Source organism: Bos indicus x Bos taurus, chromosome 5 (genome assembly GCF_003369695.1).
Source record: "Bos indicus x Bos taurus breed Angus x Brahman F1 hybrid chromosome 5, Bos_hybrid_MaternalHap_v2.0, whole genome shotgun sequence".
NCBI classification, from domain to species: domain Eukaryota; kingdom Metazoa; phylum Chordata; class Mammalia; order Artiodactyla; family Bovidae; genus Bos; species Bos indicus x Bos taurus.
This window is the reverse complement of record NC_040080.1, coordinates 6,034,619-6,060,391: the sequence shown is the minus strand read 5'-3', so window position 1 is coordinate 6,060,391 and position 25,773 is coordinate 6,034,619. Positions and strand designations below refer to the sequence as shown.

The 25,773-nt window shown below is 60.9% G+C and overlaps 1 protein-coding gene across 2 annotated transcripts in view; it reads right to left on the bottom strand.

Moving 5' to 3' along the window:
* SCUBE1 (signal peptide, CUB domain and EGF like domain containing 1) overlaps positions 1-25,773 on the bottom strand; it is a 130,836-nt gene that overhangs the window by 39,645 nt on the left and 65,418 nt on the right. The window contains exons 5-7 of one of the 2 annotated variants that reach the window (XM_027540570.1): positions 17,257-17,382; positions 13,051-13,167; positions 10,282-10,371 (exon numbers count right to left, since the gene is read on the bottom strand). In XM_027540570.1, the coding sequence (XP_027396371.1) occupies positions 10,282-10,371; positions 13,051-13,167; positions 17,257-17,382 (333 nt within the window). The remainder of the gene's footprint in view (positions 1-10,281; positions 10,372-13,050; positions 13,168-17,256; positions 17,383-25,773) is intronic. The other variant, XM_027540571.1, reaches the window with a different exon arrangement.

The window sequence follows — 25,773 nt, the reverse complement described above, 5'->3', positions numbered from 1 at the left end:
GGGGATGCGGGGCGGCCAGGGGGTGCCTCTGACTCTGTCATTCACTGAGTGACCCAGGTAGGCCAGACCTTGGGGCTCTATCCCAGCACCCACGCCTGGCGAGGGACGGGAGCCTTCTGTCCCTAGGGCCAGGTTGGGGTCAAAGGAAACCCCCCCCTCAACAGCACCCAGCCTGGGGCCCAGCCTGCGGTAGTCGCTTAACAAATGTTAGTTTCCTCTCCTGAGGTTACAGAGGGAAAATCCCGCTTCCTGCTCTCAAACCCAGAGCCCAGGTACCCCCGCCCCCAGTGCCTTTCTTGCCTTCAGAACCCCTCTCTGGAGAGGGCATAGACAGCCTGTTTTCTGGGTGCGGGTGGCCAAGGCCCAGGCCTGGGAGAGGCGGGGGGAATACCGGGAGCAGGGAAGGGGGCAGATGGGAGGCCTCACGCGGTGTCAGTGGAAGGACACCTGGGCGGCTCCATGGTGGTAGAGGTGGGATGCGCCGTGGGCACTGGGGGCTGTGACCCCGAGAAACAGACCCCTCAGTGGTCCCTCTCCTCTAGACCACCGCCCCACTCGGGGCAGCCAGTGCCTTGGGGCTCACGTGGTAAGGCTAAGAGCCGGCATTCACTCTGGGCCTTCTCTGCCGGGCCCTGTGCCGGGTGGGGAGCAGTGAGCAGAGCGAGCAGCCAGCCATCAGCCTGTCCACGCAGGGACCTGCCCCTGCCCCTTTTCTGCTGTGCCCACCCATGTCCTGAGGTTCATGTACACTGCTGAGGGGGAGACATACGGAAAAGCTGACAGCAAGGCACAGCCAGTCCTTTGGGCGATACGGTGGGGGCCGGGGACTGACAGGCTGGCCTGAGCAGGACTGAGAGCTTCATCCCAGGGGGGTTTCCAAGCAGAGGCTACCAGGTGCTCCGAGGGGGGCTCCTGGCCTGGGTCACCCTCAGGGCCCCTGTCTCCAAGCGCCTCGAAGGACAGCCTCACCTCTCTGCGCCCCAAGGCCAGGGGATACTCAGCCTGCCGCCAGGCCACCGCTGCCTCAGACGCAGACACCAGACAGCCCTGTCTCCCCCGTGACTACAGGGTCACCCCAGCTGCAAAGGGCAAAAGGCGGCAGCAGGCTCTCTGGCCCAGGGAGCGGCTCTGGGCCAGCAGCACAGGCCGTCTCCTCCAGCTCTCACCCACCTCCCACTGGCTCCCAGGAGCCAGAAGGAGCTGGCATCTGAGGGCGCCTGCCCTGTGGTCACATCTCACCCAGGAGCGCACACAGCCAAGGAGGCTGGAGGCTAGGTGCAGGGGGCAAAGCCAAACCCCAAACCCCAGAGCGCTGTCCCAGAGTCTCGAGACTTCCCGTTGGACCCTTGAGCCCTCTGCTCTCTCCCTGCACTCGCCTCTCCAAGACAGCCACTGGGTCTTTCTAAAAGCCTCTCCTCTCCACCTGGAAGGGCCCCTCCCGGGGCGTCGCCCCGTGCAGCTGGCATCGCACTATCTCATCCTCCAACCTCCAAGGCCTCGCAGAGCCCCAGGAGCGGGGGGGCCTTTTGCAGGTGGAGGAACTGAGGCTCAGAGAAGGTGGGTACCTTTTCTAGGCAGGATTAGGCACATGATTTGTGGGACCCGGGGTGAAATAAAAATGAAAGGCCCTTGATCAAAAATCGTTAAGAATTTCAAGACAACCGAGCACTCAGCCAACCGTGGGCCCTTCTGAGGGCAGGGCCCAGGGGCGGGGGGCCCGGGTCACGCAGCACAGCCGGTGGCCCCAGTGCCTGGCCTACTCGCCAAGAGAGTGGGGAGAACTCTCACCCCACAGAGTTGGGTTGGCCACTGGGCCAGCGGGAGGCTGAGCCTGGGGTCGGGGGACTGAAGTGGGAAGGGACTTGGGGGTGAACAGCCCTCTCCAGCAGGCAGGAAAACCCAGATGGGTTAAAAGGGCAGTGTTTAGTCTTTCCCTGGGGAGCCCTGCTTCAAGCCAAGCCCTGTGACAAGCCCAGGACGCAGAGGGGGCAGACACCAGGCAGCCAAGGCGGCTGCTCGGCTGGACCTGCCCCGCAGCCCGGCCAGGGTTTGACGCGAATGGACGGTGGTATGGCCCCTTGAGTTGGCGCTGCCTGGGTGCACCACCCTAGGTCTGGGGCCAAGTCCAGCCTGAAGGACGGTCTCAGCCACAGTGTAGTGGCTGAAACAGGAGGTATATAAGGGCAGAAAACACCACTCCTGATGCTGGTCCTGCGGGCTTGGGCAAGTCCCTTGACATCCCGAGAGGCTCTGAGCAGGTGAGCCAGGTTTGGCCCAGTGACCTACAGAGACGCTGCCAGCCCCAGGTCTGCCCTGACCCTTGAAGGCCTCACCCCATTGGCGGGAGCAGCCCAAAGCCCCCACTGAGATGTGTCCAGCCTGTCAGGGCTGGCCCACCTGCCTTTCTGCCCCAGGAGTCCCCTGGAGCCCACTGTGGACTCCCTGTCCTCGAACCCTCTCCCTCAGTTGATTCCTGAGCCCTCCGTGGCTCCGAACACTTTGGGGTAACAGCCACACTCCTGGGCAAGGCCCTGACACAGCTGCCAGTCTCCCTTGCTGCCCGGTCACTCTGTGTGCCGGCCCCCCAACCCCCCGGTCACCCTGAGGCCCATCGTAAGCACTGGGGTCCCTCGCCAAGTGCCACAGTGAGGCTGACCTTCCTCATGGGCCCCCGCTAGGCCGGGGTGCTGGGTGCAGCCGCCCCAGAGCGCCCGGGCCTCTGTGGGGAGCTGGTCCCCAGGGCACAGGCTGGTGTGATGGTGACGGCCGAGTGTGGGAGTCGTGGGGGAAGGGGGGTCAGGGCAGCTAGGAAGCAAGCGATGGTGGAGGCCAGGACTGCAGGCCCGCATGGGGCGGCTCGCCGTGGGGGAGGTTTCTGTTGGTAGGACTGTCTCCCCTGAGGCACCAGGTGGGTTTGTGATTCCAGGGGCAACTCCCTTCCCACGGGCCTGCCCGGTGGGTAGGGGTTTCTCACCAGGGCTCAGAGGGCAGAATCTCCTGGACTCAAGGATGGCACCCTGTGGTCTGTGGCAGCCCGTGCCGGGGCGCTGAGGGCAGGGGAGGGCCGGCCAGGAGTGAGGTGGGCCGACCTGGGGAGGTGTCTTCATCTGGTTTGCGGGATCTTGTAAGGCCCAGAAGGGCACTGAGGTTTTGTGCTAAAGTGGGCAGCAGGGCTCACCGTGGCAGCAAGCCCCTCCCTGTCCCGTGGTTCCTGCCTTTCCTCTGTAAGTGGAGGCCGCGGAGGGCAGGCATGGGGGGCCTGCATGCGGCCTCTCGCTCGAGGCCCACCCTCAGCAGGGAGGGCTCACGGCTATATACCCCCAGTACAGAAGGCGCATGGGGCTTGGCGAGCGGAAGCAGCCCCAGGAAGGTCACAGGTTGGTGACCGTCCCTTGGAGCCCTGCTGCCCCTCCAGCCAGACTTGGTCCCCAGAGTGCCGGGGGCCCAGGCGCCAGGCACCCTGGTTCTGCCCGGCTCGCAGGGGAGGCATGGGCTGGCCCCAGCCTCAGTTTCCCCGCCCGGGGCCAGCAGTGCGCTTGCCGCCTCTTCTGACAGGCCCTGTCGGGCACCCCGCTCCCCATCTCGTTTGACCTCTTGACGTAGCTAAGTCGTCATGTCCCGCCCCCTTCCACTAGCCCTGGTGTGTGTGTACGCTGAGTGTGCGAGCGAGACTGTGGACGTGTGTGTGCCTAAGCTGAGGGCAGGGGCTCAGAGCCTTGCCTGGGACCCCTGCTGACCAGCGGCCGGCTGCGCTGGGCATCAGCTCAGGGACAGGGGTGAACACAGGTTCAGGGCCCAGGGCTCAGCCCTGGCTGGAGGAGGGTGTCTGCCTGGCCCTCGGGTCCCACCCTCCATCTCCCTCCAGCTGCTCCCCACTCCCTGCTGAGCCTGACCTGGGGACCTGCCTTGTGTCACCCACCTCCCTCATCTCGGGTCTACCCGAGGAGCCCCTTCCCACAGCCAGGCTCATCCAGGCTCCGGGTCCCGCATTTTCTCTCCGGGCCAGACAGCTGCCTGCATGAAAGAGTGGGCAGTTAGGTCTTGCTCCTCCCTGGGCACCTCCTCCAGGAAGCCTTCATCCCTGCTCCAAGCGAACTAGCTTCTCCTGGGCTCCGGCTCTGATCAAAGCCCTGAGCAGTGGTGTCCCCAGAGGCTATCAGACCTGTGCCCCGTCGGGGGCTCCCTCCCAGACTTGTGACTAAACAGGTGCAGGTGGAAGAGGGGCAAGCTGTGGGGACGGGGGTGGCGGGGAGGCTCCAGTGAGGTCTGGACAAGCCTCTGCCTGATAGAAGTGCAAAGGATGGCCCCGGGTACCAAGGTACCCGAAGTGCACCAGGTACCGAGTGGCAGGCGGCACGGCCCGCGGACGCAGGGAGCCTGGGACAGGCTGCGTGTGCAGGGCCTGAGGGGCACGTGGAGGTGAGAGAATGTGTGGGTATGGGATTCAGGGGGAGCAGGGGGTCTGGGGCGCAGGTTAGTGAAAGGACCCAGGGACTCTAGAGATGGTGGCTGCAGAAAGGAGGTGGCAGGCGGGTGACCCGAGGGGACAGAGGAGCTGGGAGGCTGGGGAGAAGGTATGTGAGCTTCGAGAGATGTGACCTCTCGGGGAGGTCACGTGTGTGGTTATAGGAGGCTGGGGACAGCACGGGGTTCGGTCTGTGCCCCCACGCCAGCCGCTGTTCCTGCCATCGCTGCACCCTGCCTGGGCTGCCCTTGGCCTTCCGGGTCTCCAGCCCTCTGTCCCCTCCTGGGGCTCTGTCAATAGCTCCCCTTACTGATTGCCGCCCTGTGTGCGTGCCAGACCCCGGCACAAACGGCCCGGCCTGGCCCATCCTTGGGGTCTCCTGAGCCCAGCCGGGGAACATCCAGCCCTGTCAGTGGCAGGGGAACCTGGGTGCCCTGCCCAGAGGTGCAGGGGGGCAGGAGACGGGTGGCTGCCAGCCGTGGGGGGTACATTTCTAAGGTACCTTTCTAAGCCTCAGTTTTCTCACCAGTAAAATGGGAATTACTTTAGCGCCAACTCTTAAGGTGCTCAGGAGGTGAGGCTGCAGTCAGGGCAGGACCCCAAGGAAGTCGGGGCTAAAGGTCAGCTATGTTGTGGTCCCGGGGCCTCAAATAAGGGCGCTTCTGCTTTCCCGGGCTCTCGGGGGCCCTTCAGAGGGCAGGATGTGAATGTGCCTTCAGGAAGGGCGAGTCCACCCGACTGGCTGCCAGGCCTACACATCTGAGCTTCATCCAGAGCCTCCGGCCTGCTCTGCTCCCGACTGAGGGCCCTGGACTCTCTATGGGCCTGGATCCTTGACCCGGACTACTGCTCACCGAGCGCATGGCCCGGGCTGGGTCTCCTCCCCACCCAGGGCTTGACTTCTTCATCTGCAGAGTGGGGACAGCTGCCTCGCAGGGCTGTGGGGGGACTCACGGGGCTGACCGGGAAGCAGAGGGCGTGGGCTCTCTGTGTGCCGACTGCCCTGGTGGGGGGCCAGGGGTGCTCACCGCTGGGGAGACTGCAGGGGCCGCCGGAAGCCCCCCTGAAGGGGGTGAGGGGGCAGGGCTTGGGGCCCCGTCCGTGGCTCCCACGCTTCCAGCCCCTGCGCTGTGCGGGGAGACTGGGGCTCCAGGGGCAAATCCAGGGACAGCGCAGCAGTAGGCTCTGCGTCAGTGGAGCTTGCAGCTGACCGATGAGCTGGAAGGGTCTGCCCAGCCCCAGTTTGGACTGTCTCTAGTCAGCAGAACCACAGCCCCTAAAAGGGCCGTATCTTAGTTCCCCATAATCCCATGTGGCAGGAAGACTTTGCAGGTGTCATTGAATTAAGGAGCTCAAGATGGGAGGTTGCCCCGGCTTATCTGGACGGGCCCCAGTGTGGTCACAGGGGTCCTTAGAGGTGGAAGCGGGAGGCCAGAGAGAGAGGCGTGGAGATGCAAGCAGGCTCAGAGGGGTACGGGGCTGTGGGCTCTGCAGACGGAGGAAGTGGCCCCCACGAAGGAACACAGGTGGCCTTTGGAAGCCAGGAAAGGCAAAGATATGGATCCATTGCCAGAGCGTCCGGAGGGAAAGCGGCCCTTGATGACCCCTGGGAGACAATGTTTTGGTGTTGCCTGAAGCCACTAAGGGGAGAAGGCAATGGCACCCCACTCCAGTACTCTTGCCTGGAAAATCCCATGGACGGAGGAGCCTGGTAGGCTGCAGTCCATGGGGTCGCTAACAGTCGGACACGACTGAGCACCTTCACTTTCACTTTTCACTTTCATGCATTGGAGGAGGAAATGGCAACCCACTCCAGTGTTCTTGCCTGGAGAATCCCAGGGACGGCGGGACCTGGTGGGCTGCCGTCTATGGGGTCGCACAGAGTCAGACACGACTGAAGCCACTAAAACTGTGGCAACTTCTGAACAGCAGCAACGGAAACAAATCCGGCGTCTGCTCCGGGCACACTTATGGGAAAGGCGCTGACTCAAGCCCTGGAGCTGACAAGTCTGACTCCCAGGGTCCCGTGAGTCTAGCAGTAAGCAGGGTCCCAGTGGCCTGTGGTAAACTGAGCTGGGACTCAGACATTTCTCACAAGTTAGTCCACCAGATAACAGAAATTTATCCCCCCAGCCCTCAAATCCAAACATTTTAACTGACTTTAATGGGAATCTAAAATTGGTTACATCCTTGAGGCCTCTTTCAGAGTAACTCTGCCTGTGCTTAGCCTGGGCTCAGGGACTGGGGGTAGCCGTCAAAAGCAACTGTTGGGGATGCCTGAGGCCCCAAGGGTGGAGCAGGGCCACGTGGCTCTGAGCAGCTCCAGCCCGCTGCCCTTCTGGGGAGCCCCTGAGGACTGCAGCCAGCCCTGGGACGAGAGAGAGGTGCTGCCGGATCTCGGTCCGCTCACGGGTTCGGGTTTCAAAACTCGGGAACCCTGTGCCCAAAATGCCAGCCCCAGGGGAAGCAAGGAGCAGCAGGTTCCCAGAGAGGAGCCGAGAGGCTGAAACGGGGGAAAGTGCCGGGGTTTCAGCTCCGACGTTTTGCGTCCTCTCCGGTTCTGCGTTTGTCCTGGTATTCCCGGCTCTCGGCGTTCAGAGGTGAGACGGCTAGTTCAACAACTCGCAGACGGCCGAGGGGCTTGTGACCTCTGCAGTCTGGGCATAAAATATGTCTGAAATAACTCTGAGCCAAAGAGCCTAGGGACGCGTACAAAACCTGAATGGTCCATCTCCACCTGGGGAAGGCGAATTGGGGCGGGCCGCCTGCAGTGAGGAGGTGGGCTGCCTGCAGTGAGGAGGTGGGCTGTGGGCGCTTACCCTCTCTGAGACACGGAAGGGGCTTCACCCTGGGCCTGCTGCTGACGTGCGGTCACTGCTGGGGGTGGCGAGGCCGGGTCTGCGCCATGGAGCCCCTCGGGGCTGCCAGGAGTGGCCCTGCACCCACTTGCTTCTGGAGGGGCAAGGGAGCCCCCTCTCCCAGTCCTGTCTGACCCACCCTAAAAACAAACTCCGGCCACATAGGCGATAATCACACCTCAGGGCCGGAAGACACCTGCCAGGCCATCTCAGCCAGCAGGAGACCGCAGCACACGTGCCCGGCTCTGAGGGAGCCGGGTACCAGGGCTGCAGTGGGTCCTGCTCACAGCAGACCATGCGGGGGCATTCCGGCCCCGTCTTCTCTCACAACAGCCCCTGTCTCTGCCCTCCTGTGGGGCCGTGCTGGCCATGGCAGACGTCAAGAGCGGCCGAGGGTCTGCCTTTGCAGTGGAACTCCCCCGAGTCTCATCGGCTCCTGAACAAGAGAGCCGGCTCCTTCTCCCCTGCCTCCTCCATATGCCTCCCTGCACCAGGACCTAAAACGGGGCTCAAGCAGGACTGCCGGCTGCAGGCTCCAAGCTGCAGGCTCCAAGCTCCACGCTCCACGCGGGGGCCAGGCTCTGCACCCTGTGCCCCAGGCATGCTCGGACCAGCAGGGCACGGTGGGGACAGTCACCGCCCTCACTTTAGCCATTCCTTTCCTCTATTCATCCAGCCTGGGAGCAGCCAGGCCCCAGTGGGCTCTTCTAGGTGGGCTTGTAGTCCGACAGGCTCCTCGGTCTGTACCACCCTAGGCTGCCCTCCGAGGGGAAAGAACCGTGAACTCTGGAGGAAGGATGTACTGGAGACGGTGCCTTTCTCGGGCGCTTCTGAGGATAATTACCTAGTTCTGGGCATGCAGTCTTGGCTGTGGGCCCTTGTCCCCCTGTGGCAGAGGGGCAGGGTGGGGGACGGTCTCCTGTCTGGGGGGCCAGACAGGTTCTAAGGGCGTTGAGGGGGGAGAGCTTCTACCACCAGGGGGTGTGCAGGGGCAGCCAATCAGCATGCATCTTGCCCCCCCCCCACCCCCTGTGCCTGGCGAGGGGTCCCCTGACCTGCGCCCCAGGCCTGGGTGCCTGTGTCCTCAGGGCTCCCTCCTCCTCACCTCCCAGCCCCACCTCGGAACTGGGCTCTGGGCCACTCTCTCTACCAACTCTCCAGACAAGAGCATGGACGGGGGCCTTTTCTCCACCCACCTGCCTGATGCTGACTCAGCTCAGGCCTCTTCCACCACCATCCTCTTGCTGGGAAGGGGGGCCTGGCACCTGGGAGCCCAGCTCCTGGGCGCTCTGGCCTTGGGCAGCAGTGCCCCCCGTCCTGCAAGTGAGGCCTCAGGGCCCGGGCCCTCTTGGGCCTCCGAGCACCAGCAGCTTGCAGGTTCCTGCCACCTCCTCTTTTCTGAGCACCGAGCACCTTGTCATTTCCATAGCGCTGACTCCCCGCTTCGCACAGGTGGGAGTGGACAGGCCTGGCTGCTGGAGCCTCTAAGCCCACCCCTTCCAGCTCATCCCAGGCCACCCAGATGGCCCCGGTCAACGAGACAGCCCTGCACAGAGAACCCGCAGAGAGTAGGCTTCTAGCCCGAGCCTCGGTTTCCTCCTGAGACTTGGGCAATGTACTGCCTGACTCCACAGTTCCCAAGGCTGCTGTGACCTAACCGGAGTGCCACAAAGGCGGTCTCGACCACCCCAGGTGACCCGACAGCTGTGTTCCTAGTGCCACCTGGGGGCCAGCAGCCCCAGAAGCGGGGCACCGATGGGCCAGAGGGAAGAATGAACGAGGAGGCAGACGGCTCTTTTGGTCTGCAGACTGAGCTCGGCAGAAGACCGGTTATTTTCTCCTTTTTTTCCCCTGCCTGGCATCAACTGCCCTGAGTGGCCCCAGGTATTTCCGGGCAAGACTCCTTACAGTCTGGATGCACAGGGCGGTGGGGGGCATTGCTTGGAGTGCAGCTGACCTCACAGAGACCACCCCCCCAAGGCAAGTGGGGGCCCAAGGAGAACAGGGAAAAGTGGGCTGAGACTGCCAGCCCAGCGGGGTTGGGCTGTGGTCATTCATGGGTCTGGGGAGCCTTGGGGCCAGAAGGGAAAGTGAAGTCGCTCAGTCGTGTCCGACTCTTTGCGACCCCATGGACTGTAGTCTACCAGGTTCCTCTGTCCATGGGATTTTCCAGGCAATAGTCCTGGAGTGGATTGCCATTTCCTTCTCCAGGGGATCTTCCCAACCCAGGGCTCGAACCTGGGTCTCCTGCACTGCAGACAGATGCTTTACCGTCTGAGCCACCAGGGAAGCAACCGTGGGGGTGCTAGGTGACCCTAACTGGTCCTCCCCTCTCTGGGCACCAGGTTTCCCAACTGCAAAGCCAGCAGGGTGGGCCGGACGCCCCCCAGAGCCCACCGCCCTGGACCTAGATGTGGCTTCTCCCCCTGGACCTGGCTCCTCCCGGCGAGGAGATGGATAAGGACGTGCTGTCCGAGCCCCTGTTCTACACTCACACCCTTGCTCCTGCTGCTTTGCTGATGCTGGGATCCTGACTGCAAACGCGGGCGTTCCTGCGAGGAGAGGGCTTCACAGCACATGTCTCCTTACACGCAGGGGCCCCTAGACACTGGCTCTGGGTTCTTTGCAACAAACACACAGAGAAATACACGTGTTCGATGAGGGTAAAAACTTTAAAAAGGGAAAAGTGAGCTCACATCTGGAGCAGAGCCCCCCACACTCACACTCACACACGTGGCACGCACGACCACACACGCACGGGCACACCACACGGACAGACAGCCCCCACACATGCACACTCACAGTCCATGCGCCAGTACAACACTCACGGCCTGACGTACGAGCACGCACACGGACGCCCCACACGCTGGCACACCCCACACACACACGCGCACACACACACACACACACACGCACAAAGGTGCAAGTACAACAAAGGAAGTGGAAGAAAAGTGTTACCCATGAGGAGCCGCCGTTTCACCCGCTTGTCCACATCAGCTACTGACGTGGCATTGAACTGAGAGCGCTCAATTGCAGCCTCATCCTTTTCTAAAACACAAGTAAGGGACAAACACGGAGCCGGTGGTTAATGAGAGCCCGCTTCCCGCCTCTCGGCGTGCGCACGCAGAGCGACGCAGCGTGAGGGCGGCGCGGCGTCCTCGCCGAGGGGCTAATCCCAGGAACCTCAGGTGGCGTGCTCGGGGCAGGACCGGGTGCGGGTAGAGGAGGGGCGACTACAGCAGGGCACGATGGGCCTCAGGGCCCATCTGCGAGCGACACGCGCACAGGAGGCGGCTGAGCTCAGAGCGGACAGGCCCCGCGTGCGGAGGGCCGGCGAGGCGGGCAGCAGCCGCCCGAGTGCGCGAGGACGCAGGCGGGCACAGACGCTCGGCTTGGGCTGGAGAGGCAGGCTCAGGACAAGGGACAGGACAAGGGGAGAGCGCCGTGAGGTCCGGTGATGGACGCGCCCGGGCGGCAGACACCCCGTCTCATCAAAGGCGTGAACGTGGGTCGAACGCTCATGCAAGACTGAGAACGAAACGCACAGGGGAACAGACGCACAGACACACTCGACAGTGGACCCAACTGGACAGACACAGAGAAACCAGGGGGGCTGTTTGGGCAGCGCTGGTTGCCTGCTTGTCAATGGAGGACTGGAGCGAGACAGTGGAGTGCTCAACGAGGGGCTGCAAGGTAGGGGCGGGGCGGGGGGGCGGCCATTTAGGAGTGTGCAGAGGGAGACGGCTAGGTGCCTGGAGCTGCCAGATGCTTCCCGGAGAGAAGCTCGCGAGGTTTTAGAGGGCTTGCACGTCGGTGCTCGGTGGGAGATGTGGGGGGCCACCTCCTCCCCTCGGAGGGGTGGGGGCCCCGAGGAGCAAGGAGCAAAGGCAGGTGAAAAGTTCTCTGGGCCAGGGAAGCAGGGCCCTGGAGCTGGGCCTGGAAAAGGACTTCTAAGGAGGGGGGCGGGGCAGGAGAGGGCGGGGGAGTTACGGCAGAGAGGAGATCCAAGCAGGGACTTACACATGCAGCAGACATTAAAAGATTAAAAAATGAATAAATAAAAATAATAGAGGATGAGCCGGGTGGACAAAGACAAGGTGTTAGACGAGGCTGGGGAGCGTCTGGCCCGCAGCGGTCTGCGCTGGTCCGGGGCTGGCAGAGGTGGCTCCGTTGCAGGCGCGGCCGCTGCAGGAGACCCCAGCAGACAAGACAGGAAGGGGGGCTGGCGGCCCAGGAGAGCCCCCGGGGCACAGTGGAGACAGGGAGAGAGGCGGGAGGGGAGGTTCTAGATGGGATCAGGCTGCAATAGAGACACTGGTCTGAGACCGGGTTTGGCTTTGAATTTTTTTGTTTTGTTTTGCTTGTTTTCTTTTGGTTGTTTGGTTTGATTTGGCTTTTGGCTCTGAAAATAATTCATGAAGGTCAGTTATCAGACAAGACAGGCAATCAGGGACCATCACCAGAAAAGCAGGAGGAATGAGATTAAAATGAAACCAAAAACGGCTGTCTGAGAGGAGAGACCACACAGAGGAAGGGAGAACCACGCAGGCAGCAGCACCTGGGTCGAGAGCCGGGGCTGGGGACCTCCAGTGCCCCTCCGCCCGACTCCCCAGGGTGCAGGGAGCAGTCACAGGGCCCAGCAGGCTGCAACAGCAAACCCCGGGCTTCGTGGCTTTGCTGGCTTGCCAACCCTTTCCTGTTACTCCAAAATCCCTCAAGAAATACCTTTTGAGCTGATAATAAAAAAGGGACTTTTTTTTTTTTTTTTAATGAATACAATAACTGACTTGTAGCAGGTTTCCTAAGTTTGCCAATGTTAAAGAGAAAGAAGAGGATGAACTCTGGGCACCAAGTTTGAATTTCCTCTTTCTCTCAGTTAAAAAAAAAATTGGCTGTTCTTTTTGAGTGAGGAAAGAACTTACTGGCGATTATAACTTGAGATGATCACAAATACTCAAGATTCCCCTTGGAAGTAAGGACCAGGAGGAAGGAGGATGACAGAGTGAAACTGATCCTCCTCTTAACAGGAGGGGTGTCAGGAGGGGGCGCCCGAGAAGAACGGACTTTGGGGGGTGGTGGGTGGGTGGCTGGGTGGGGAGGACCAGGCCTGGTGAGAGGCCCCGTAGCTCGGGAGCAGAGAGCAGCTAAAAGTCACCCAGACCCGACCGAGGACTCACACCGGCACTCTCCCCAGGTGTTCCAGACAGACAAGACTGAAAGCAGGTTCTGAGAAAACCTCTTGGTTTTCCAGATGCTGTGGAGGCAGGCTGGCACCACGCCGGGGTGGGGGGCTGTTACGAGGGGAAGGAGTCTCCGGCGTGTCTCCCGGTAGGGGAGGACACCCCCGTGCTTCCGGAACAGAAGCTGCCCTCCAAGGCGCGTACACTTCCTCCTCCCCGCTGGCCACCTGCCTGGGGCCACCCCCGCCTCCCCCCACTGAGGAAGAGGACCCTCAGAAAACCGGCAGCGACACAGAGCAGAGGCGCCTGGTCCTGGGGGCTGGACGACCCTGCTGAGTGTCTGCAGAAAGCTGCCCCCGGGGGCCGCCCGGAGCCCGCCCCACTGGCCCCAGGGGGCATCCTTGTCTCGTTTCCGAGCTTCCTCCTTGGAAACCAGGACGCCGTGGGGCGTGGCCACTATCGAGCCACGGGGTGGGTGGGTGGGGGGAGCGTCCCGCGGGGGGCGGGGCGGCACAGGGCGCGAGCACTGGCAGGGGCGCCTACTCACCGATGCACGTCCGGCCGTCTGAGTGCAGGGCGTACTTCTGGTGGCAGCCGCACGTGGGGCCCGTGTCCGTGTCCTCACAGCTGTGCTGGCAGCCTCCGTTCCCATAGTTACAGGTTACTAGTGAGGCCCCGAGTGCACGTACGTGTGTATAAACAGAACAACAAAAACGATTAGTTTATTGCTGTCGGCCGTTTCTTTCGAGGGGTCGGGGAGGGGCGTGAGGGCTCGAGATGATGAGTCGGAGGCACAAACTTCCCTGGACATCAGCCCCTCTGGGCTGGTGGAGGGAACCGCTCACTCCCTAGAGGGGCCCTGGGGAGGGACAGAGAATGGACTCTGGGTCATCTGGACTTCGGACAGGGCACACAGCGGATGCACTCAGGTGGCATTGGTTGAAAGAAAGGGATTAAGCTGGACGATTTTATCCTTTCTATGTTGCAAAGGGCACTTTAAGACAGCCGGTCTGGATGGGCCAAGTGTCTGTTAACACGGGCTGGACATGAAGAGGTTGCGGGTGGTGGGTGGCGGGCCTCTGTGAGGAGCGCTCATTTCTTCAACTCTCAAAGACCTCTCTTTCCTCGCCTGTGCCTCAGGGCGTGTGGAAGGATGTCCCCATGGATGCCTCTTCTCGCCAAGTCCTGGCAGCCCCCTCAATCTCTATCCGTCCTGAGCCCTAATCCTCCCAAGGAAATGTCTGAACAGACAGAACATATGTGCATTAAGGTCATCTCAGATGCAGTTTCGAAAAGGCCTTTTAACCTGTCACATAGCATGCAGTGTCTGTGGCCTGTGGGAGCTGGTGCCTTGCAGCCCAGAATCTTAAAATGTTTCAGGGCATCAGTACCTGGGCTGCTGAAAAGGGGGCTGAACAAGCAGGGGCCAGTCTGAAGTAGGGAAAATGAGCAGTTCATTTGCTGTAGAGAAAACTCGACTGTTCTCTCCTAGGGGGAGGGATGTGGCTCAAGGAGACCCAGGATCTCCACGGGAGGGCGTCTTGCTGCCCCTGATTTACCGCTGAAGATGGCAGGGTGCCCACCACCTGTAAGCAAATGGTCCTCCAGGGCCTTGAGGACAGGGTGTCTTCCTGGGGACCTTAACCGTTTGCCCAGCATTGGACCTACTTTCTGAATTTATTTGAAAACTTTAATAATGATCAAGTATGCAGAAATAAATCTCAGACCAACCACGGTCAGAGGGGCAGAAAATTCCAAATGGGCAGAGCCTGAATGATGTTCTGTGAACCCAGCAGCAGGGCTGGGGCTAGAAGGTGGCAGCTCCCCGGTGAAGGACTCCAGAGCTTCAGGACTGGGTTCCACGGCTGCCTCTGCCAGAGAACAGCATGGAGGCCCCGGGGCTGCCAGCCTGAGCAACGCTGGCCCTGACAAACTGGCCATGGCCAGTCTCCCTGCTGGGTGAGGACGACGCAAGGAGAATGAGTCCTGCTCAGCGTCCCAGACACTGACCCTAGTGACCAGAGGCCCTGGTGGGCTGCCTCTTTCACAGGCAACTTCACCACCCTCCAAGGGAGGCACCCAACTTCTGGGGTGACACTGCAAGGACACGTAGATTGCTTCGGGATCTGGCCCTCTGGCCCCACTGCATGGGAGCATCTCTCCTCCCGGCATTCCCTGATGCCAACAGCCTGGACTCGGGGCCTTTCGTCTCTCTGCAGTGGAGGAGCCTGGGGGAAGCCAAGACCCCAGGGGCCGCTGCTTAACACGGATCTCAGGTGAGGGCAGAGCCCCACCTTGGGCTGGACGTCCTGTGCCTTTCCAGACTGAGGCAACCCCTGTCAGGGTGGGCAGGGGCTGCCCAGCAAGGAGACAGTTCTTCTGAGCTCTGGGTTGGAGGAGACGGCCTGCACCCTGCCAGTGACTCTGCAGAGAACGCAAGCCCGTCTGAGGCCACTCTGGGGCCTCTTTCTCTCGCTCCCTCTGCACGGTAGGCCTAAGTGACTCACAGACCACACAGGCCGAGTTGTGCGCACCCAGAGAGCCGCCAGCTCGTTCGTGGAAATAAACACTGGAGCCCTGAGCGCTGGGCATGCCAGAGGAGGACGGACGGAGAACACCTCCGCTGGCTCGGGAGGGAGGAAAGTTTGGGCAGGCTAGGCCAGGCCTCAGCCCCGAATCCAACTCCAGATCTAGAATTTCCGGGGCCTCAGGTGACCTCAAAGGTGAGCTGGACGTCTCAGAGCTGACTTTACGCTAATCCTGCCACATTAACCCCACAGAAGACACCAGAGCTGGCTGGGTGGACGGCCAGGGTGCAGTCCCTCTGAAGGAGGGCTGTAGGGCGGTCACCCACTCCTTGGCTCTGGGAGGGGAGCAGGCTCTTCCCACACCTGAGCAGCACTCGGCAGTCGAGCAGAGAGGGCGGGGCTGCCATTTGCTTCAGCTGAAGTTCAGGGCTCAAGCTGAGCTCTTCTCAGCAGTGCACGGAGCCTCCCTGTCCCTGACCTCCACCTCCCAGACCAGATTCGCCCCTCAAGAGATGTTCTCTGAGCAAACTATCCCCTTGTAACACTTGTCCCACACAGAACTGGAGGACTAGGTGGCCAGTCAGTTGGTCCCAGCCACTTCCTGTGGCCCACAGCTCTCTCCCCGGCCCTGAGCTCAGGGTTCGGCCAGGGCGGGCTTCAGCCAGTCTTGCTGACTGAAGGAGTGTGCTTCCCTTATGGCCAAGCCTGTCACACGAGCCTGCCCATGCCACATATGCTTGTCTTTGGCCTTTGTCCCGAGGGAGCTCAGAGTACCCAACGGGGAGGTCCGGGAAGTTAGAGTTAGGCCTTTTCTATTCTACAGGTTGCCAGGCGGCAGGAGGCTTCTCTGCAGCTGCAGAGGCTCATCCGGTGCAGAGGACAGGAGGGCCTGGCTGGAGCCCCAGGACTGCAGGCGGGCACTGCCCCGCCCACAGGGTCCCTAATCGGTCCCCCTTTAGGGGCAGCATGCATGCTGATCCCTGTGATCCTGCAGAACTGATCAGGAGAGGAAGCCTGCTCCACACCTGGGATGAAACCTGGGCAGAAAGAAGTGGCTTCTCTCTGGGGAGTCAACCAATCATGAGTAGGGGCAGGAGCACAAGCTCCCTGGTGATGGACTGTGACACCTGTGGGTCCCCCAAGTTCTCGGTGACTGAGGGGAGTGGAAGGCAGAGGAGAGAGTCACGATGGCCAAGGATGACAGGCCGGCAAGGGCCCGCTGCCTTCTCCACAGAACGAAGAATGGGAAGAAAGGCCGCTTCCTTTAGGAGGGTTGCTGGCCTCAGTCTCTTGCTTCAGGGGTCAGGCTGGGTGCACTTTCAGGGAGCTGGACCCAGGCTCCTCCACACCACTTTCCTACAGCAGAAAGCGGGCCTGTCTCTGGCCGAGATGGGCGGCGCTCACACTGGCCTCCCTCTGCTCTTTCTCGGAATTGAGGCAAACATCCTGTCAGGCCGGGGACCCTGGCTGCTGAGTGAGCAGAGGCTGTGCCCACCGCTCCCCGGGCAGCGCCGGGAGGCTGCCCTGTGGCCGGGGCTTGGAGTGCTGAGTGAGTCTGCCCATCGTCCTACTTCATTTGCTCGGGAGCTGGGTGGTCACACTAAGAGGCCAGACTACGCTCGAGTCCTGCAGGCTGACCTCCAAGCTGGTCTGGAAGCGGCACCTCTGACAAGGGACTTCATTCAGTCCCGATCTCCCAGGGTATCTTCATGGACAGTGGGCCTTGCAAAGCCAGGCAATGAGCTCTGGTCTTTGATCCTGGCATAAGCTCAGCACAGCCTGAGCTGGGACGGCCCCCACCAACCAAGCTCCCCGCCGTCTTTATAGCGTTCTGTTACCAAGGGCTGCCCTGGCCCATTGAGAACGCATGGCCCCTCCATTCTGGCTGGAGAGTTTGAGCTCAGGGCCCGCGGGACAGAGGGTGGGGAAGAAAGGGGTTACAGCGAACATCACAGGGCTACCACACAGGGCGCTGTGTGAGGTCCGGCCCAGGCCTGGGGCTGTGTCCGTGGTATTACACTAGGGAAACCCTGAGTCTGGGGTTCACGGCCCCCATCCCTCCTGCCTCCCAGTCCCCTTGGGGCCCTGCCCTTCTCTCCACCCCAGGGGACTGAGCACATTCTTTGAGCAACGTCCAGCAGACTGGACAGCACCACCTCCCCCCGCCCCAAGCCATGGCAGGGGACGCGTGCGGATGTCAGACCCGTGTGCCCCCATCTACCTACGTGTGCAGTCCTTCTGGTTTTGGGCAAGGTCAAAGCCGGGCCTGCAGTCGCAGGCCACCCCACCTTTGGGCGTCTCCCGGCAGATGTGGGCACAGCCATGGTCTTTGTTCATGCAGTTCATACCCTCTGGGAAGAGACAGACGAGAGAGGGGTTGGGGACCAGGGAGGGAGAAAATTTCAGGCTTAAAGGAAACCACCAGGGAAATGTCACCATCAAACGCCATGTTCTTGGGCAGCCATTAGCACACGTGTGGCATGCACACTCGGGGGCATACCTAGCCACCCAGAGGGAGACCCCTTAGGGAGAAGCCAAGGACACGGTACCCGGGTATGGAGGCGCCAGGCCTTGTCTAAGGGATGTGAATGAGCTCTCCGGAACCACAGAGGAGGTGTTCCTGACACGGGTCAGATTACAGGGCCTGGGCTGTACAGAGCGCTTTTCAGGTCAGGGCTGTGGATGGTTTACCCACTAAAGCAGGTGGGGGTGGATTTAAAAGGATGGCAGTGGTGTACAACACTTTTCAGTTTGTACAGGCATGTCCCAGCCCCCGTGAGGCAGGTGGACTTTCGTGTCCGCCTGGGCCTAGAGAGGAGTGCAGACAGGTCGGGGGGCTGGGAGGCCCTGGCTGGCCTCCACCTGTTGCACCCAGAGGCGCCGGCAGCCCGCTCAGCCCCCCTCGCTGCATTCCCGCACAAGTCAATGCTGCTGTGCTGGCCCCCTGGGCTTCAGGGCAACCGAGGGTTGTCCTCATCAGCGCCACAGCTGGGCCCTGAACTAACCACGACCCCCCAACACCCAGCTGCCAGAGGGGGTCTCCACGTGTACCTGGTCATTGCAGCACACTCCCCCGGACCCACAGAACGCCCAGCCCCAGAGCAGAGCCCCGTATGCTTCGGGCCCACTGAGTTTATTCCAGGTCAGGCCACACACACCACTGTGTTCCTAATCTCAGCCGGAGATTCCTGCTGGTTGGCAGATGCTCCTTTTTAAATCCATCTTAATTTTTTGCAAATCTCAGGCACCTTTTCCTCTGAGGCCTCAACTTCAAAAGGCAATTAGCCAGGGACTCCCCTGCTGGCTGGGAAACTCAGAAATGGGAGACTGCTGCGGTGGGGTGGGCAGGGAGGGGGGGCCCCCTCACTTCCTGTTCTGGCACCCCCATGCTCTAGCTGCAGCAGGCTTTTTTATCTGGAGCCCCGTTCATGTTGGCCCTGCCCAGCAGGCCCCTCCAGCTGACTCAGAAGCCCCGTCGCTCCGAAGGCCGGCTGGGTTCCAGTCTCCTCCCATCCCAGGCTCCCAGTCTCCACCGAGAGAGGCACCACAAGGACCTGGCCGGGGCCCTGGGTTATAAACCCCCGTCTCCACCACCCCCCGCCCTCCACAGCCTCAGAGTGCAGAGCTGGGCTGCCCACGGGCTTTGAGGCCAGGGACTACAGACCATTCGCCCCAGAGTTCTGGCCTCCACACGCTGCCCAGTGATGTGCGTGCCCAGAATTTCACCAAAATGCACTGAGGACCCTGGAGTCATCAGCGAGAAGGAGGGTTCCCTGGGGCGGCCCGTTTGGTCCCTCGCCCGAGTCACCCGTGTTGCTGGGACGTGCTCTCCACCCCAGAAGACCTGATCTCCCCTCCCGGTCTGCCTGGAGCGGCTTGGAACCCCCTTCAGTTGACCCCAGTTGATGTTTATCTTCCTGGTGATTTGTGAGGAGTTTCCAGAATTTATGAGGTCAGGGGTCAAGTGAGAGGGCAGAGGTCACAAGTCCATCAAGAGGCTAAATGTAGATGAAACAAGAGCTGCCGTCTGCCCACACGGCCCGGAGACTCCTCCCCCAGGTGACTCACGGGTCTCCCGTTCCAGCTGAGCACTAGCTCGATCGCGACCTCATCCGCCGTAGGCGCGGGCTCAGGGCAACTGGGCAGTGACAGATATTTCAAAACACAAACACCCTGGCAGCTACAGTCAAGACCGAAAAAGAGTCTGAAGCTGAATAAAACAAAACAAGACAAATCAAAATGAATGAAGCGTGCATTTTGCTGACCTCTGGTTTCATCTGATTTTATTACTCTTACTATTCCTTCGCCTCGATTTTTCTCACTTAGGCAAATCAAATTGTCAAACTGGAGCCTGAAGAGCTTGGGTTTATGTGTTTAATATATTACGGCTATAAATACTTACTAGAGATTAAATGGGGAAATTTATATTTACTATTGAAAATTAAAATTTATTACACATTAACATTTAGTATGTGTGTGTGCTCAGTTGCTCCAGTCGTGTCCAACTCTTTGTGACCCCACGGACTATAGCCTGCGAGGCTCCTCTGTCCCTAGGATTCTCCAGGCAAGAATACCGGAGTGGGTTGCCATGCCCTCCTCCAGAGGATCCTTCTGACCCAAGGGTCAAACTGGCAAGTCTCTGGCATATCCTGCATCGAAGGTGGATTCTTTACCTCTGAGCCACCAGGGAGGCCCTAACATTAGCATATCGTTTGTTATAAACTAGTTCCCAAAACAAGGGGAGAGCTGGCTGAGAGGAGAAGTCTTTGCCAGGAGACAGGAGGGGTGGGTACTGATTCTGGACCACACTGTTTGAACTCCTGGGGGCACAGCTGGGCCTGGAGCCCTGCCCCCTAGTTCTCCACGCATTTGTCCCTCTTGCCGCCACTAGCCTCTCGGTTGGCTGGGCTTGCCGCTGACTGTCCCCACAGGGAAGGGAGGGGAAATGGGATAGCCTTGCCCCTCTTCCACGAGGGTCTGGGGCAGAGGCTGGGTCTCCTCCCCCAAGCATCCCCCATCCTGGGAAACAGGCTGATGGGGAGCAAACAGCTGGGAGCAGCAGCCACCCACAGCCAGGCTCACGTGCGGCTGGAGTCTGCTCAGCCCAAGAGCTTCCCGAGGTACCTTCTCCTTGAGATGGTGGTTGTTAGATGATCGCCATCACATTTAAAAATGACCCTAGCAACCACTCCACAGAGGGCTGCAACTGCCTAGCTAGGGGCCAGGTGACTCAGCGGGATGCGGGAACTGTGGGACGTGGTTCCCCTCCACGCTGGGGCAGCACCGGCTTCCACAGGCCACTAGCAGGTCGGCTTCACGGCCGGCAGAACCACAGACGGTCAGGGCTGGATGGCTCCGGCCATCCATCTTACAAATGGTTACAAATGGGGAGCGAGAGGCCTCGAGGCAGGAGGGATGTCCCAGGTCACACGGCAGGTCTGGAACCCAGGCCGCTGGGCTCCCATCCCTGGCTGTCTGCTCTGGGGTTCACTGTGCAACCCGTGTGGGACCCAGATGGCTGGCAGGCGGCACACGTTTTCTGGGGTGAACAGAACCGGGAAAAGCCGGCACAGAGCTGGTCTAATAAACCGATCAGTTCAGTTCAGTCGCTCAGTCGTGTCCGACTCCTTGCGACCCCATGGACTGCAGCACGCCAGGCCTCCCTGTCCATCACCAACTCCTGGAGCTTGCTCAAACTAAAGTCCAGGCCTCTCATCCTCTGTTGTCCCCTTCTCCTCCCGCCTTCAATCTACCTGTCAATATTAACTGTCCTCAGAATTAAGAGCCTATGAAAACTGAAGGCAGGTTCAGACTCCGGGAAGCTCTCTGGGCAGCCCCTCGACAAAGCACAGAGCCCCGTGCTCCTCCCTGCCCTTCTCCCAGCTGCCGCGGAGCATGAGGCTGGAGCCTCAGCTCTCCTGCAGAGCCATTAAGTCTGCCCGAAGCCTCGTCCCTCTGGCTGAAGCCCAAAGCCAAGGCCCCCCACCAGCCTTTCCAGACAGTGGGAGGCTCCTCAGCACCGGTGCTCTATGACCGTGGGGGTCCCGACTCTCACCCGCTTGTCCTCTGAGATCTCACTCTCCCTCAGCGGCCACCTCCAGTCTCCCCACAGGACAGGAGGAAGCAGGGAGGCCATGACCTGGGCAGCTGCTCCCAGAAGGGTCCCAGGCTCTCATTTGACCAAGGTCAACTGTGGCCGCCTTCTGAGCAAGGGGAGAGCTAAGTGCTGGGCTCTGCCCTCCCCAGGCCCAAGCTGAGTGGCTCCCCTTGTCGGCTGCCCGATGCCCTCGCTCTGGGTGCAGTGCATCCCCTGGCTTTGTCCCGTCCTTCAGCGGGCACAGCGCTGAGGGGTGGGAGGCAGTCAGGCTCTGCACTTCCTCCGGTGCGTGTCTACCCAGGGCTGGCGCACCCAGCAGCCAGCAAGCTCCGTGAGGCTGTGTCTCCCTGCTGTGTCCCATGCCCAGCATCCTGGCTGCATATGGCAAGTGATTAGAACACCTTACTGGGGAGCAAATGCCAAGGTACCAGACGGAAGGTCCGGCCTGGTGCTCACACCATCAAGACACGCTGAGGAAGACTGAGCCTCGCGCACCAGGGGCTGGGCCCAGGACCCCCCTGCTTGTACCTGGGCCCCTAGTCCGAGGCCTTCTTCCCTTTTCTTAGCTGAAAAATGAGTTGTCAGCATCTTTACCTCCAAGGGTGGCCGTAAGGCTCAAACTAGAAGACTGAGAAGACTGTGAGATGTGTGTGGCCCAGAGCAGGTTCCTAAAAAGCAAAGCTTTTAGCCGTGGCTTCCACTTCACTCTCCCCGTGTTAAATGCGAGTAGCCGCTCAGCTGCTCTCTCCTGACTGTGGGTAATTTGAGGGCAGACCTGAGCTTTACTCTTCTCTGTATCCTAACTTCCCAGCACAGGGCCTGGACCAGAGTTAGGGGTTAGCAAGCAGTAACTCAAAGAAAGCAGAGAAGGAGCGGGTGAGAAAGTGAGGGGAGGGTAGCAAAGGAGAGAAACCTGGTGGAGAGAGGACAGAGACGTGAAGGCTTCCTTATCTTCAAGCAGAGTAAACCCGCTGCCTTATTTGGGGGACGAGGCGAGGGGCTCAGGGAATTTGGGAAGCGCCACTGCGGCACGCACTGTTGTGAGTTCTGTGAGACACAGCACCTCAGGGTGCCCGAGGCAGGGAACTCACGACACAGGTTAAAGGCTCTGAGAAGTCCTGCAGGCTCTTGTGGGACAAGGACCCCTGCCCCTCACTTAACACGACGCCCTGGGAGGCTATGGAATATAGGCTGAGACCCCAGGGTGGCCCACTTCAGTGCCTCACCTTACAGATGGGGTCAGGGGAGCTGAGGGACTCGGGTGGCGCAGGGCGGGGCAGGGAACAGGACTCGGGCCCCACCGCCTGGAGCCTAGCACGGCTTCCTCTGTGCCTCGGAGCCTCAGGGGTAGCGGACAGCTCTGCTGAGGGCCATGGGGCCCAGTGGAAGTCTGAGTGTGCAAGGTGAACCCCCAGGGCACGCAAGGGGTGCGTTCCCAAGGGCTTCTGCTCCGGGAGAGGAGTCCTGAGCGCCACACTGGAAGGGGAGTCAGGCTCCTCACCCATCTGTGGCCCCATCTGCTGAGGCAGCCAGGCCCATCCCCGTCAGCTCCGGCTGGCAAGCTGTCTCCATGGGTGCCAGCCTGCAGGCTCCTTCAGAGCAAAGGGCTGAGCCCAAACCGGGCACAGAGCAGGCTTTTGCAAGCCTGCGGGGCTGACGGACCTGGCTGAGTCTGTCCTGCTGCGGCCCCTGCTTTGCACCGTGCCTGCTCCTGGGAGCTGGACAGGAGAGCTGGCCGGGACCAGGGGCGCCCGCGGCCTCAGCCCCGCTCCCCATCTTGATACCACGCAGTGCGGAGTCCAGCGGAGAGCCCCCTTCGTCTCCCCTCCTCGAGGGAAAGTGAGATAGGGTTTCAGCGCTGTTCCCAGAAACCCCGGCCCTCGGGAGCTTGGTGCCAGTCAGGCCAGGCTGCTCGCCAGGTCGAATCTAATTTGATCCAACCCCTCCCAATCCAATTACGTCCTGCAAGCTCGGACCGCGTGTCTCCTCGGTGCCCGGGATGGGGCGGGAGCCGTGAGGACGCAGCAGCTGTGCGGCCAGCTCGCCGAGGTGTGTGCTCAGACTCTGACCTTTGCTGAGAGAACTTGGGCAATCGCTTCACCGTTCTGAGCCTTGGTTTTCACCTGTGACCAGTGGCCACTCGGGGGACCTGCCTCCCAGTGCTCGCTCAGCGTGCAGGCCCCCTCTCGGGGCCAGTGAGGCTGGCTGGGGGCAGGTGAGGACTTGAGGGCCTCTGCTTCGGGTGGGGATGCGCTCTGTGCTAGAAAGGTCTCTGGAAGCTGCATGGAGGCTGTCTGCGGGGTCGGGGTGCAGCTGGAGGCAGGTGGGGGGTGCTATTGTGATCACCCTGAACACGACAAAGGAGCCTGAAGGGATTGCAGCTGCTGTGGGGACGGGGACGAAGGCTAGACTGGGACACATTTCAGAGCCCTCTCCTCTCAATGTTCCGAAAGTCAGGGCGTGGGGGCTTGGGCTCTGACTCTCCTTTCACTTAACCCTCCCTGTAAGCCTGAGATGGGGTTATGCCCATGGCAGTCACACACACAAGCCCACGAGCCTGGATCAGGTGAAGGGAAAACGCACCAGGGCCACGCGGTGCATGAGAACTCGGGGCCACACCTCCTTCTCCCAAGGCCCTGCGCATCCTTCTGGTGGCCCCTCCCCGGGTTCTGGTCCTCTTGAGGCCCTGGGACAGACCCCACGGCCCTTTCCAACCGGGGCCTATTTTCCCAAAGGCCTTCTATCAGCTTTGGTAGCTCTACAGGAGCGTGTACAGAGGTAAGCGATGGGAGAATCTGCCTGCCCCAAACCAGCGTGCACACACTGTGTCTTCTGTAAAGCAAAGTTCATGGATGCATCTGACGCGGGCAGGGCGTGGGGGGCAATCTGTCTGCTCCGAGGAGCCGGCCTTTCTCATAGCCCTCCGGCCCAGGATAACAGAGCTGGAATGTGTGTCGCTCAGGGGTCGTTGCTATGGCGACTTCATCAATAACACTGTTTTCCGCATCCCTGTCCCTTCCACACACAGGAAGGGAAGGCAAGCTGGGAACGCAGAGCTGGGAGGAGAGAACAATGACCTTGCCCTGCCTCCCCCAGCTCGGGAGGAAGGGGTTTGCCTCCCCTTCCACCTCATCGGTACGAAATTACAGAGCCTGGAAAGAAGCTGCCGCCTTCCCTGACCCAGACCCAGCAGGCTGGCCAAGCCAGGCAGGGAAAAACAAACACGGGCTCCCACGTGCTTTGACCAGGGGCTAAAGGGAATGTCAGGAGGGTTCTGCCGTGGAGGGAAGGTGCAGGGCAGCAACAACAAAGATGGGACTGTGGGAGCGGCGATGGGGACAAGAGCTGCCCCCGTCCGCCCGGAGCCGCCTGTGTGCCAGGCTGGCCCGCACACTTCACACGTGTCATCTCACCATTTCTTCCCCCACCACCCCAGCAGCACGCTCCTGTCCAGGTACTGGCCCCACTTAACAGATGAGAACACTTAAGGACCAAGAGATTCAGAACCGGGGGGCTCTAGGGCCAGCCCACAAGTGAGACAGCACGGTGGCAGCTCTGGGCTGCAAAAGAGGCTGACCGGAAACTCGCTGCAGGTGAGTGATGACCAGAGCCAGCCTTGCTGCCCGTGTTGTTGCTCAGTCGTGTCGGACTCTTTGCAACCCCGTGGACTGCACATGCCAGGCTCCCCTGTCCTCCAGTATCTCCTGGTGTTTGCTCAGATTCATGTCCATCGAGTCAGTGATGCCAACCAACCATCTCATCCTCTGTCGTCCCCTTCTCCTCCTGCCCTCAATCCTTCCCAGCTTCGGGGTCTTTTCCTATGTGTTGGCTCTTCGCATCAGGTGGCCAAAGTATTGGAGCTTCTCAGGACCCCTCTTCAAAGTAGATTCTACTTAATCCCACTTTGCAAATGAGGAGACTAGCATGGAGAAAGACGTGGGCATTTGCCCCCGGGACACGGACGGGACAGGCACTCCCACTGCAGAACCTGTGCTCCTGGGGGACTTCCAGTAGGCAGTGGAGTACTCACTGCCAGGGCAGGGGCAGGGAAAGCCCTGCCTTCTTCACCTTGGCCCCAGAGTGATCTGGAGCAGGGAAACGCCCCACCCCGCCCTCCCTGGCTACATCCGCTTTTCCACGTTGTCTCTTCAAGCCCATCTCAAATGCCAGCTTCTCACTCCAAACCTCCCCCAAGACAGGGAGTGCCATCTGCATGGTCCTCAGACCCCTGGCCTGAGCTGGCTGCGAGCGGGAGCACACTCCGTCCCCTCCTGGTCCGCAGGGCCCGGCACCAGGTTGGGGGCGGAGGCAGCTATGAGAACACAGGCCTTTATTGCGCCACCCTGCGAGGCAAGAGGCTCTGTCATCATCTTAGAGTCATTCCAAGAGGCTGAGCACCTTGCCCCTGGTCACTTGGGTAGGATGTGGGAGAGCTGTAACTTGGGGTCCGTCCTGTGTGACTTGAAGACCAGCCCTTCTCCGGCAGCAGCAGAGGGAACTTTCTAGAGCATAAACCTGATGGCATCTTCCTATTGCCAAAGTCCCTTCACCGCCCCGCCCCAGCCAGGGCCCAGGGTTAGGCTGAGAGCTCTCGAACAGCACTCCCGGCCCTCCTCACCTCTGTCTGCCAGGGCTCCAAAGAACA